This window comes from Entelurus aequoreus, linkage group LG05 (assembly GCF_033978785.1).
Source record: "Entelurus aequoreus isolate RoL-2023_Sb linkage group LG05, RoL_Eaeq_v1.1, whole genome shotgun sequence".
NCBI classification, from domain to species: Eukaryota; Metazoa; Chordata; class Actinopteri; order Syngnathiformes; family Syngnathidae; genus Entelurus; species Entelurus aequoreus.
In genome coordinates this window covers 63,399,545-63,413,956 of record NC_084735.1, presented here as the reverse complement: position 1 = coordinate 63,413,956, position 14,412 = coordinate 63,399,545, and the positions used below count along the sequence as shown (strand labels likewise).

The 14,412-nt window shown below is 35.7% G+C and overlaps 1 protein-coding gene across 1 annotated transcript in view; it reads right to left on the bottom strand.

Annotated features, from left to right (window-relative positions):
* Positions 1 to 14,412, bottom strand: part of LOC133649958 (mucin-5AC-like) — a 22,639-nt gene extending 8,227 nt beyond the window's left edge. The window contains exons 1-16 of the mRNA XM_062046674.1: positions 14,286 to 14,412; positions 13,854 to 13,909; positions 8,571 to 8,695; positions 4,390 to 5,393; positions 4,268 to 4,289; positions 4,163 to 4,200; positions 2,057 to 2,187; positions 1,900 to 1,975; positions 1,783 to 1,820; positions 1,513 to 1,554; positions 1,258 to 1,325; positions 1,150 to 1,182; positions 991 to 1,044; positions 888 to 922; positions 644 to 771; positions 22 to 154 (exon numbers count right to left, since the gene is read on the bottom strand). Coding sequence (XP_061902658.1) covers positions 22 to 154; positions 644 to 771; positions 888 to 922; positions 991 to 1,044; positions 1,150 to 1,182; positions 1,258 to 1,325; positions 1,513 to 1,554; positions 1,783 to 1,820; positions 1,900 to 1,975; positions 2,057 to 2,187; positions 4,163 to 4,200; positions 4,268 to 4,289; positions 4,390 to 5,393; positions 8,571 to 8,695; positions 13,854 to 13,909; positions 14,286 to 14,347 — 2,045 coding nt within the window. The 5' untranslated portion in view covers positions 14,348 to 14,412. The remainder of the gene's footprint in view (positions 1 to 21; positions 155 to 643; positions 772 to 887; positions 923 to 990; positions 1,045 to 1,149; positions 1,183 to 1,257; positions 1,326 to 1,512; positions 1,555 to 1,782; positions 1,821 to 1,899; positions 1,976 to 2,056; positions 2,188 to 4,162; positions 4,201 to 4,267; positions 4,290 to 4,389; positions 5,394 to 8,570; positions 8,696 to 13,853; positions 13,910 to 14,285) is intronic.

The window sequence follows — 14,412 nt, the reverse complement described above, 5'->3', positions numbered from 1 at the left end:
CTACAATAAAAAGTTTCTCACCATTTTTGAGTGAAGAAGAACGGAGAAGATCCTTCCTCTGCCGTGCAAAAGTCTGCATGTTGGAGGTTAGTGTTGATCCATGTCAGCTGGGAGTCCAGAAGATTCTCACTGGAATTTGAAGGTCCACAAAAAGCTGCAAGACATAAAATACCAACAATATAATAATAATAATAATACCAAGGACACTACATTACTGAGGTCTTGAAACAACATTAGAACCTCTCAAGTCAAACCACTAAAGTCAGATTTTGGTGAAAATAATGGCCTTCAATCACCAGCATGCATGATGTAATTCAGTGCTTCTCAATTAATTTATGTGATTGGTCTCTATAAAAGTCTCAATAAAATGTGTTTGTGTTAATATTTTTGATGGTCTGGATCAGATTTACATTATTTCTCATGGCAAGACTTGATTCGGTTTTCGTACGATTCAAAAACAAAAACACGATTCAAAACAAAATTTGAGGTTTGATATTGCTTATTTTTGCTGTGTCTTCTCATGGGAAAAGAGGAACAGTAATGACTTAGTGTTTAAATTTTTTGTACACTTTTCTACTAAATGGTCCTCATGTATTTAGAGTAAAGTAGAGCATGTGAAAATGCATTCACTTTTACAACATACCTGCCCTGGTTGTTCGTCCATCAAACGTAATGTTCTCCTGGGACTTCAACACAGCTGTTATGGCTGCAGACACGTTACAGACAGCAACTTCTTCAGCCAAGTGTAAAATCCCTCTGCACATCTGAGGGCTGAAAGTATCAAATATGTCAATGTTGGATTATTTTGTTTTTGGTGATCGCGACCCCGAAGGGAATAAGCGGTAGAAAATGGATGGATGGATTACTGATGATTTAATTCAACTCACTTTGCTGCAGCTTGTCCACAGTCCAGGGTGGCATTCTAAGTCGAAATGACGAAGTAGTCACTGCAGGATTACCGGTAATGTAATATGACATCTGGCTGCTTACCTTGTATTCATTAGCAATGGTGGACGAGCAGGACACACTATAAACAAAAAGGTCCTGGGATTAGACTCAAAATAACGGAAAAAAAGGGACAAGCAGTATAAAATAGATGGATGGATGGATAACGGAAATGTAAAAATTGTACAATGATTAGTACTTTACTGTTGGAGAGCAGCTCTGGTTCAACTGGGAAATCTGTAAACAAAAGTTTATAGTCTGAGGAACAGATGATGACAATTATGTGGCTACAAAATATGCATGTGAGTTTACCAGCGACAAAAGATGGGAGATATTCATCTCTGTGTTTTTTAATGATATTTCGAAAGTGTAATATGCATCTGGAAAGTAAAAGAAAAGTCTGGTAATCACATACTGTATTGTGTGTGTATATACAAACTTTTGTATATATATATATATATATATATATATATATATATATATATATATATATATATATATATATATATATATATATATATATATATATATATATACTGTATATATATAAATATACGTTGTACTCACCAGTCCCATTGCAGTAAGACAAGCAGCTGCAGTTATTAATATCTGTCGAAGTGATAGCATGGTTATAAATTGTATGTGGAGGTAAAAACCCTTATTTGTCTTCACTAGTCACAGTTCAGGTACTATTGTTTAAGAGAGCTGTATTTTAAATGTATTTCATCTGCAACAATATTAGTTTTCTTTGTTTCAAGTTCACATTTTCTCTACTTATGTCAGAAGCATGTCAATTAAAATATGAAGTATTTAAAAAATTGCATTATTGATGCTCACTTGAACCACACGGGGGCGCCCCAAACTCTGAATCGTCACTGAAATTACATTCACAAATTGTTTTGAATTTCAATAATCTTAGTTTGGAATGGTAACATTTTACACAAAGCATCTTACCAGGTTGAATTGGTTGAATTATAGATACAGATGTTTTCCTCTAATTGATCACTGCTGCAGTTATGATTCAGTAGAGCTATTTATAAAATGGTTATGTGTGAACTGGAGATAAGAACATTATTTGGGTCATTTTATTGGATCAATATTTGGCACTCACTTAAACGATTTGCTCTCCTTGCCACCACGTGGATGCCAGATGCATTTGTACCAGCTGTGCAGAGTGTTTGCAGGATGCAACATGGCAGCACGCTCTGCTTCAACGCCAGCGTCACCAAGCAGTTGGTCGTTCTAAACAGTTAGAAAAGAGGTGTCAGACTCCCTTTCATTCAGAGCCACATCGCAGTTATGGCTGCCCTTTGTGAGACGCTTGTAACAGTGAAAATATACACAAATATTAATATACAATCGTCTCATTATACTACTACATATTTTGATAACTTGCATTAGAATTATAAGTCGAATATTTAGTTTTATTTGAACAAAAAGTGTATGGAATATATGTCAAAAAAGTGGTGTCCAAAGTGCGGCCCAGCCGCAGCTAATTTTTTTATTTGCTCGCGACAGGTTCTACAGACAAATTTAACATCTCCTGGATTAAAAACATTACAAAAATGAACAAAAACAAAGGATCAAAGGAACAAAACCAAATCTCCTCCATGAATGGGACCTGACAAACAAAACGACCGATGGTGTGTGTCCTATGATTATTAACACATGTAAAATGTTTTTGCAAGATCTGGAAAGTTTAAGTGTTCTAAAGCCCTCAAATGTTTTAGTTGGCGGAATAATAATAATAGGTATTAAAGAATAATAATAAAAAGTATTAAACATCTTAATGGAGTTATGGTTCGATATTAAACTATTTTACCAACAGTGTAACAAAGCTAAAATGTGGATGTTTTGTTTAGATATTTTAGCATATATAAATTTACCAACATTGTACTGTTTTAGTATCTTTAATGACAAAATGTATCAAAGTGGCCCCCGCATCCTTCAGTTTTTAGGTATGCGGTCTTAACTGGAAAAAGTTTGAACACCCCTGTGTTTTTAAAAAAAATTTCTGTTAAAATTTAAAGAACGATAACACTTAGTTAGAAAGACAAAGTGCTTTATTTACCCACATTATTTCTAAGCATTCACGGGCCACATGAAACTATGTGGTGGGCTTGTCCTTGAGTTTGACAAATGTGAGTTAGCCATAAAGCTTAGAGAGCATTGACACCTGCACAATCTAATATCAGATATTTGGGGTGCTGGAAAAAAATCGATTAATGGCAAAAATAAAATTCTAGATCAATCTAAAAAAATGTTTTAAATCGATTTTATCCAAAAAAAAAAAAATCTTTACATTTTTTTGTTGGGTAAGATTAAGATTAATACATATCGGTAAACATTGTATTGGTCTAGCAAGCGGGGCTGCTCCGAAGTGCAGCTAACCAAAGCTAGCTTTAAATCTTGCTAATAATAATAATAATAATTATAATTTAAAAAACATCAGCCTCGTCTTCACTGAAGGCAAAATGTTTGGGCTCGCTTCTGATTACACAGATTACATTACTGGGTAAAAAAGAGTGTGACATGGTGTGACAGTGTGGAAAAACTGTAAAATGGAAATCAAGTACTTTGGGAACACTTCAAATAGCAGCGCCCACGTGTTACGCCATCACCCGCAGCTAATAGAAGCGTAACAACAGAGGACAGATGTTACGCCATCACCCAAAGTTAAAAGAAGTGGAACAACTGCCTCTACCAACGTCTTGAATGACACAAGCGCCATCACTTTCAGAATCAGGTTAAATCAAGAATCTGTTTGAATTGAATCGTCACCCCAAGAAGTAGAATCAAATTGAATTGTGAGTTGTTGTAAAATCCACATGATAAATACCGTATCAATAATGTTAGCTTTGTATCTTATTCTCAGCACTGCATAGTTCTACTTTCATTAAATTGGTCTAGTTTTTTAGTAAAATATCAGTAATTGCCGAGTCAAAAGTAAGGGATATAATTAAATCAGCTCTGCTTCTTTCTACTCCTTTTTAGACATGCTGAATTTGAAAGAGTTAGTGTGATGTTCCTCTATGCCTGGAACTAACTAAAGCATTCCTGTTATTAGTTTGTGTACTTAATGTTGTGGCCAGTTATTAAAGAAGAATATTGAACTTATTTTTTTTTGTTTACAGAAGACCTTAAAAAAATGATTGTCCTTAAAATATGTATTAAAAAAACACCATATAAACCTTAATTCCAGCTCAATCCCACCAACCTTATTTGAGTCTTTATGGCACAGGAGACTTCAACTCCCTGTTAGAAAAAAATGAAGAGTGTTAGAAAATATGCACATTCACATGATCATTATATTGACACATACCTGCAATAAGTCACTTGACTGCCTAAAAATAGAAGAATGTAATTGTTTTGATTGCTCGGAAAGACCACAAAAGCAGTACAGTGACATGAGAGCAGTAATGACAAAAAAAAAGTAAATGTTACCTGCTTTGAATCACGTCTCGAACAAAACGTGCACTGAGATTTAATCTTTCTGCCGTTTCACCTCTAGGGATGGGTGTGTTCGCAGTGGCCTCATCAGCCATGCTGCGGCTGGCGCCATCTGTTGCAGCTGCGGCTGTATCAATGATTAGTGATGAGGGTATAGCTATGATAACTTGGTTGTTTTGTAATAAAAGTGAAGGAGTAATAGGGTTGTTTTGTGCGATGGTTGGATTAGTAGGAGTGTTGTTCTGTGTTGGGTTGAACGCTATAGTCCTATTTTGTATTGTGGTTGCAGCTATATTTGTATTACTTTGTATTGTAGTTGCAGTAGTGCTGTTTCGTATTGTGGTTAGACCTGTTGTCATGTTTTGTATTGCAGTGGTTTGGTTGACTGGCATTGTGGTTGTTACTGCAGTGATGTTGCTTGGCAATGTGGTTGTTGCTGCAATGGTGGTGTTGCCTGGAAAGGCGGTTGTTGCTGCAATGGTGGTGTTGCCAGGTAAGGCGGTTGTTACTGCAGTAGTGGTGTTGCCTGGCAATGCGGTTGTTGCCACAGTAGTGGTGTTGCTTGGCAATGCGGTTGTTGCCACAGTAGTGGTGTTGCTTGGCAATGCGGTTGTTGCCACAGTAGTGGTGTTGCTTGGCAATGTAGTTGTTGCCACAGTAGTGGTGTTGCTTGGCAATGTAGTTGTTGCTGCAGTGGTGGTGTTGCCTGGCAATGTGGTTGTTACTGCAGTAGTGGTGTTGCCTGGCAATGTGGTTGTTGCTGCAGTAGTGGTGTTGCTTGGCAATGTGGTTGTTGCTGCAGTGGTGTTGATCTGTAATGTGGTTGAGAAGTTGCTTTGCGTCGCGTTTGTTGTTGCTGCATTTGTGCTTTGGTTTTGCGACAACGTCGTTGTCCCGTTTGCAGATGTACTCGGCATCGTAGTGGGTGTAGCTGTTTGGTTGTTTCCAATGTTCGGAAAAAGGCAACTCTCCAGCTGGTTTTGGAACACCTGTTGGAGCTGAGGAACGCAAGTAAAAAATATTAAGGACGTTCTTATCAGGGTTTTATGCTGCCGATTCAAATACCGATCATCCATGAATGAGACCGGCCGATACGAATACCCATACCGATCTCATGTACATGTACATCAAACTGTTCATTTTTCAATTGTATTTATGGTGACTGCTACTGACCGTGTGACAATATCAACACACAATATTATTCTTATTCTCTTTCATTACATACAATTGTTTGAGCAAATCAAAGTCAATAGTACACAATAACTACCGGTAAACCAAAGCTAAAACTACTATCTACCACTCATTTAAATCCTTTTTGCTCTCAAAGTCCTCCGGGAATTATTCTCTGAGTTTGTAAACATTAACAAAAACAACAGAAAGATTTTGAGAAAATAAAAATAACGACCTAATCACTCTAGTATCTATCATATACTGATACTACCCTTGGTATCGACACCACCAATACTTATCAATTTGCCCTGCTCTTACAGTGCATCTTGAAAGTATACATAGCGCTGCACTTTTTTCACATTTTATTATGTTACAGCCTTATTCCAATATGGAATAAATACATTTTTGTCCTCAAAATTATCCACAAAATACCCCATAATGACAATGTGAAAAGTGTTTATTTTTTTAATTTTGCAAATGTATTAAAAATGTAAGAAAATAAAAATCACGTGCATATAAGTTTTCACAGCATTTGCTCAATACTTTGTTGATGCACCTTTGACAGCAATTACAGCCTCAAGTCTTTTTAAATACGAACACACCTATGGCACACATATCTTTGGGCAGTTTTACCCATTCCTCTGTGCAGCACCTCTCAAGCTCCATCGGGTTGAATGGGAAGCTTTGGTTTTCATCCAGGATGTTTCATTCATCTTAGTCTAGTCAGGGAGGTAACCAAGAACCTGGTGGTCACTCTGTCAGAGCAACAGCATTCCTCTGTGGAGAGAGGAGAACCTTCCAAAAGGACAACCATCTCTGCAGCAAACCACCAATCAGGCCTGTATGGAAGAGTGGCCAGACTGAAGCCATTTCTTAGTAAAAGTTTGCCAAAATGCACCTGGAAGACTTTCAGACCATGACAAACAAAACGACCTGGTCTGATGAGACAGAGATTTAACTCTTTGGCTTGAATGCCAGGAATTATGTTTGGAGGAAACCAGGCACTGCTAATCAGCAGGCCCAAATCATCTCTACTGTGAAGTATGATGGTGGCAGCATCATGCTGTGGAGATCATTTTCAGCGGCAGGAAACTGGGAACTAGTCAGGATAAAGGGAAAAATGAATGCAGTAATGTATAGAGACATCCTGGATGAAAACCAACGCTTCCCATCCAACCTGATGTCGCTGCAAAGAGAAATGGGCAAAGAGGAATGGGTAAAACTGCCCAAGGATAGGTGTGCCAAGCTTGTGGCATCACATTCAAAAAGACTTGAGGCTGTAATTGCTGCGAAATGGGCATCAACATAGTATTGAGCAAAAGCTGTGAATAATTATGTAATGTTTTAGTTTTTTATACGTTTTCAAAAAAAAAATCAAAAAACTTTTTACATTGTCATTATGGGGTATTGTCTGTAGAATTTTGAGGACAGCAATGAATTTATTCTACTTTGGAATAAGGCTGTAAAATATAAAAATGTGGAAAAAAGGAAGCGTTGTGATTACTTTCCGGTTGCATTGTATGTGTTGTGTACTGACTCTGACAATGCTGGCACACCAACAGGTTTATCAGTATTATCCTCTCTCTAGACCAGGGCTGCCAAACTCATTTTAGCTCAAGGCGGTATGGAGGAAAATAATTTTGCACGTGGGCCAGACGGGGAAAATCATGGCATAATAATTTTAAAATACATCTAGGACAACTTCAGATTGTTTTTTTGTTTTACTTCGGCCCAAAATGGAAAACCACATTCTGAAAATGTACATATAACAAATAATCCTCTTGACAAAACACTACAAGTTAGTTGAAAATTCTGAGGAAAAGATTGATGCCGTTTCAAAATCACCATAAAGAACACAATGAACTTAGACTTGTATCTACAAAGAAATTCAACTTGAATTCGCAGCCCATCTAGGAATGAACAAGACAAAATAAAGCATAAATAAAAACTCTTCTATGCATCAACTACCTCATTTGTCATTTCCACATGTTAATCCTGTGCTAACTCAACAAACCATACAAGCTAAGGTAGAAACTATTCAAGAGGGTTGAGTTACTTCCCGCATTCGAGGCATCACTGTGTATCAATAAAAAAATAAAAGCTGTGCAATGTGTGAACAATTTCAACAAACCAAAAATAAAAACTCAAAAGACTGACAGTATTGCAGTATATCACACACTGTTCACTTTCTCTTAATTTGCACAGAAGACAATCATTTTCACAGAGCAATATCAATGTGCAGTGTCTCATGCAGCATTTTAATTGTTTATTTTACTCCTGTTTGTTTTACGTTGGGTCGAGGGGGAGGATTCCCAGCCCCACTTTACCGTGTACCTCTTGGTTGGTATACTTGCTCGCCAGGTATAGACTATTTGCTTGCCTAACAGAATTGCTATTGCGACATCCAGTGGACGCATTCAGAACAACAATTTCTTTCATTTAAAAATGCAGCTCAATTTTACACTTAGCAAACTCATCTTGTGGGCCGGATTGAACCAGTTCGAGGGCCTGTTCTGCTGTAATGCTCTTCGATCTACACTTATCAAACTTTAATAAGCACTTTTTTCTCCTGTGGTTTAAAGCTAGCTTATCGGTTAGCTTAGCTATTGATCTCAGTGTGTAACATGTTTAACCTCGTCCTACAGTGATAAAAATACTTAATAATTATACTTAAGATACTAAGAAATGCAGTTTATTTGCCGTAAATAAGTTGTTTATTATTAACTTAGGGGAACGGCTCCACACTGCGCATTGAGACACATAATTAGCTGCCAGCTGCTTGTTAGCTAAGGGACTAAAAATAAATACAGTATCTGCGTTTGTGATCGGCATTAAAAGGCATGAATCGCGGTCTCATACTGTCTCACGAAACTAGGCTGATACTGATCGGTGGCCAATCGATTGGCACATCCCTTAAAAAAACATTATTTAAAAAATAATAACACTGAATTACTACATTCGGTTTCTTAGCAGATAACACATGATCGATCATATGACAAACATACCCAGGAAGTGATTTCTGATTCATTCTTAGTGGGCCCAGTCACATCAACAGCAATGTCAACAATGTAGTACACAGCGCTAGTCACAATTGGTGAGGTCACGGAGGTCTGATTGCAGGAAGCAAGACCTGACGAGGAAACAAACATTTACTGCATGGTATAGTTATTTTGAGTACAGACTTCTAAAAAGTATCATATACAACAGAATCCAGGTGACAATGTTTTGACGCCTGAATGACAGAGAGGATGTTAAAAAAATGTTACCTAAAACACTGCATGTACAGTTCATAAAGAGTTTGACTATGAAATTAATATTTTAAAATATAAGTATTTAGTACAGGAAACGAATAGTTTCAAAAACTTAGTCAACATGAGTATACAGTGTTTCCCACAGATTGCTATTGTACTTGTGTCGGTGGGGGCGGTGTCAATATGATGTCACCATATAATTTGCATGATGCATATATTTTCTTTAAAAAGGCGAAAAAACGGTATATATTTAAGAACAAATTGGTGTTATTAGTAATTAGTATTAACATAGATTTTTTTCATTTTTCATTTTGCTCTATTTTTCAATTGTTGCAGCTTAACACAGGCTGCACTTTGTACACTCCTAGTTATTGATACATATTCTGCCCTCCCTGAATGTTGGAATTTAGTTTGCCAAATATGTTAACAGTCTTATAAATTAGAATTGAAAAAGAACCAACTTGAGCTTGTTTATTAATGGTCTCCACAGTGAAGTTGCTGTAAAACTAAGCATGCAAAGAAAAGTACATTAATAAACAGTGCACATTCATGTAGGATTCATGTTAAATCAACAATATAGTTTGTTTAAAACTGTAAAAAAATAAATGAAAAAAAACCCAAATGATAAAGGATGAAGGTTGGCTTTATTACCGCTATCTTAAAGGGGAACTGCACTTTTGGGGGAATTTTGCCAATCGTTCACAATCATTATGAGAGACAAGACATGTCTTTTATTATTATTATTTTTTTAGGATTCTAAAGATGATAAAGAAACACTTGCAAGATGCTGCTAATGGGAGTCACCGTTGTAGCCTAAGTTCAAAATCCTCTGAAACAACTTTAAAACCCTCCATCGTTTTATGTACACGCTGCAAGTGTATGTAAATATACAGTACAGGCCATGCATTGAATGAGAAGGTTGTGTCCAAACTTTTGGCCTGCACTGTATATATATATATATATATATATATATATATATATATATATATATATACACACACACACACACACACATACATACATGTATATATATATATATATATATATATATATATATATATATATATATATATATATATATATATATATATATATTTATTTATTTATATATACATGTATATATACATGTATATATATATATATATATATATATATATATATATATATATATATATATATATATATATATATATATATATATATATATATATATATATATTAAGGCTGAAACGACGCGTCGACGTAGTCGACGTCATCGGTTACGTAAATACGTCGACGCCGTTTTTGTGCGTCGACGCGTCGCATAATGACGTCACACTACCGTCATGGCGAAGCGCAAAGCAGACGATCAAAGAAGACGATGCGAGCGGTGCGAGCGAGGGGGGAAAAGTATGCCAAAAGTGGTCAAAAGTGTGGGAGTATTTCAATAAACGGCCTAATAATGTTGTTGTATGCACACTGTGTCGAGCGGAAATGGCCTATCATAGCAGCACAACGGCTATGAACGAACATTTGAAAAGAAAACCATCAACTAGTCAATCGTCCGCGCGAGCATACGTTGTCATCATTACACAAAAACATGAATGTGTCATTTGTATCTGCTAGGGGTGTAACGGTACGTGTTTTGTATTGAACCGTTTCGGTACGGGGCTTTCGGTTCGGTACGGGGGTGTACCGAACGAGTTCTAAGCTAAAGCTAAAGTCTTAACAAGCTGCTTTGCTCCGTCTGCCTCTGTCTCAGCACGCAGCATTGTCCCACCCACACAACCATCTGATTGGTACACACGCAGCATTGTCCCACCCACACAACCATCTGATTGGTACACACGCAGCATTGTCCCACCCACACAACCATCTGATTGGTACACACAAAGCATTATCAGCCAATCAGCAGTGCGTATTCAGAGCGCATGTAGTCAGCGCTTCAGCGTGGAGCAGATAGGTGTTTAGCAGGTGAGCATCAGGCAGCGGACTGAATGATAATAAACACCTCCCAGTCAACTACTAGTAACATCACTATGAGCCCGTTGACCTTCTAGAAACTTAAACTGTAGCTCAGCTCACTCGCAATCCTGGCTTGAGGTGAAGGCTAATTAGCTCTCAGTTCCAGCCACATCGACCCCTTCTGAGCGCCTATTTTCAGCTGCTGGGAATATTGTAAACAAGAAAAGAACCAAACATGTAGACATGCTAACCTTTCTTCATTACAACTGTTAGACACTCACTGGAATGAGTAGAATTGGTTATTGTGTACTGTGTTGGACTGGATGTTTTTTTTGCACATTTTAAAAGCAATACTTAATGTTTACAGTGCTCCAGAATATTTAGATTGGCACTTTTTTGTATTGGATGTTTATCTTTATTTTTGCACATTTTAGCAAATAAGCAATACTTTCACTTTTGTTAAAATGTTTACACTGTTGTTACAGAATATTTCGTTTTACACTTTTTTGTATTGGATGTTTATCTTTAGTTTTGCACATTTTAAAGCAAAATAAGCAACTTACTTTTGAAATGCTTATACTATTGCAGAATATTAAGATTTGCACTGGATGTTGACTTTTATATTTGCACATTAAAAAGCAAATAAGCTACTTTTAATTTTGTTAAATGTTAAAAGTTTTAAATGTTTACATTGTTACAGAATATTTAGTCATGTTGTTGTCAATGTTGACTGAGTGGCCATACTTCTTTTTTTTTGTAAATAAAAGCCATGCCTTTTGAAAAAACGGGCCTACATTTATTTTTTTATCTTCATTTTGAATAAAAAAATAATCGGTAAAAGGAAAAATAATCTATAGATTAATCGAAAAAATAATCTATAGATTAACCGATTAATCGAAAAAATAATCTATAGATTAATCGATAGAAAAATAATCGTTAGCTGCAGCCTTAATATATATATATATATATATATATATATATATATATATATATATATATATATATATATATATATATATATATACCTGTACACCAGGGGTCACCAACGCGGTGCCCGCGGGCACCAGGTAGCCCGTAAGGACCAGATGAGTAGCCCACCGGCCTGTTCTAAAAATAGCTCAAATAGCAGCACTTACCAGTGAGCTGCCTCTATTTTTTAAATTTTATTTATTTACTAGCAAGCTGGTCTCGCTTTGCCCGACATTTTTAATTCTAAGAGAGACAAAACTCAAATAGAATTTGAAAATCCAAGAAAATATTTTAACGACTTGGTCTTTTATTTGTCTTCACTTGTTTGAATAAATTCATTAATTGTTTTACTTAGCTTCTTATAACTTTCAAAAAGACAAATTTAGAGAAAAAATACAACCTTAAAAATGATTTTAGGATTTTTAAACACATATACCTTTTTACCTTTTAAATTCCTTCCTCTTCTTTCCTGACAATTTAAATCAATGTTCAAGTAAATGTATTTTTTTTATTGTAAAGAATAATAAATAAATTGTAATTTAATTCTTCATTTTAGCTTCTGTTTTTTCGACGAAGAATATTTGTGAAATATTTCTTCAAACTTATTATGATTAAAATTCAAAAAAATTATTCTGGCAAATCTAGAAAATCTGTAGAATCAAATTTAAATCTTATTTCAAAGTCTTTTGAATTTATTTTAAAATTTTTGTTCTGGAAAATCTAGAAGAAATAATGATTTGTCCTTGTTAGAAATATAGCTTGGTCCAATTTGTTATATATTCTAACAAAGTGTAAATTGGATTTTAACCTATTTATAATATGTCATCAAAATTCTAAAATTAATCTTTCTCAGGAAAAATTACTAATGATGTTCCATAAATTATTTTTTTAAGTTTTTGTCTTCTTTTTTTCGGTTGAATTTAGAATTTTATAGATTCGAAATTGAAGATAAACTATGTTTCAAAATTTAATTGTCTTTTTTTTTTGTGTTTCCTCTTTTAAACCGTTCAATTAAGTGCAAATATAATTAATTATTAATAATAACATAGAGTTAAAGGTAAATTGAGCAAATTGGCTATTTCTGGCAATTTATTGAAGTGTGTATCAAACTGGTAGCCCTTCGCATTAATCACTACCCAAGAAGTAGCTCTTGGTTTCAAAAAGGTTGGTGACCCCTGCTGTACACACACACACACACACACACACACACACACACACACACACACACACACACACACACACACACACACACACACACACACACACACACACACACACACACACACCCACACACAAACTCACACACACACACACAAACTCACACACACACACACACACACACACACACACACACACACACACACACACACACACACACACACACACACACACACACACACACACACACACACACACACACACACACACACACACACACACAAAATGTGTTAACAGACACATTCACAACAATATGTAATATGTACAATATTTAGTTACTGAGCTCATGTATTTCCGTTCTCATAGCAACACATTTTGGACTTCCGGAAGCCTGTTGCCCAGACCTCAAACTCCTAATTTTAAAACAAATAACAGTCAATGTTTTGTGGAAAATGATTGCTGGAGATGTAAGCACAGATATCACCTGGAAGGTGAAGCATTACTTACTGTATTGCAAAAGCTTAAAAAAAAGATTATTTTTGTGCTTGCCATGACTATATAGGACATTCTCTTACACATTCACAACATGTTTGAGGTGTGAGGTTATTAGTATTCCCCTCTTTGTTCTTTCTTTGGAGGCAGTGGATTCCTTGTGTGGTAATATTTCACACAACTGGAAAAACAGGTTTCCTATAAATTCAAGAGGAACGTGTGTATAACATGAGTGATGTGTGACATGTCACTTTAAGTATGTGGCCCCTCGCTTAAAAATAGAACTGAGTTAGCTAAATAATATAGGAGGGATTAGGGGAAGCACAGAATAGAAACAAAATGTACAATGAAGAAAAAAGTTTTTTTTCAAAAGGGAAATATTAGGGTTTTTATTTGTAATATTGTAGAATCATTACTCTTTTTCAGTATGGCTCCATATCAATCAGCTTTTTGTGGTAGTATGTATAGTTTTACCTGCGAGTAGAAGCAGAGGAAAGGTCTTTGCCCAATGTGAACTTGTCTTTTTCACCCTAGAACACACACAAGTGTTTTAAAACACTTAAGGACATTTGACAACAAATATTGTTTACAGTATTTGCATCATCGCAATAGGTAATTAAAATGTCAGTGTGATACACCGACATAGAAAAGGGTACATCCAGTTCTTTTTTATCACACCCACTCTTGCGTACTAATGATGCTATACTTTCTTGTGGGACAGACAGAAGAGATGCCTTATGACATATGTACCATGTAAAAATGCAGTTACTGCTTTATAGTTGTCAATAAATATTCATGTCTTAAGAGGAGTTGGTGCATGTTTGATAACATAAATCAGCATATTCACAAACAGCATATTCACAAACTATTCAATCATGTGTCGGTGCTATTTGAAAATGACGTTACCTGACAAAGGAGGTAAAAAGGTCTGTGCAAGAAGATCCGCTGAAAAATGATTTCATCAACATTTCAATAAAATCATAACTCCTTCTGCACCACTTCCAAAGTTAGGAAACAAATAATCGAAGTGAAG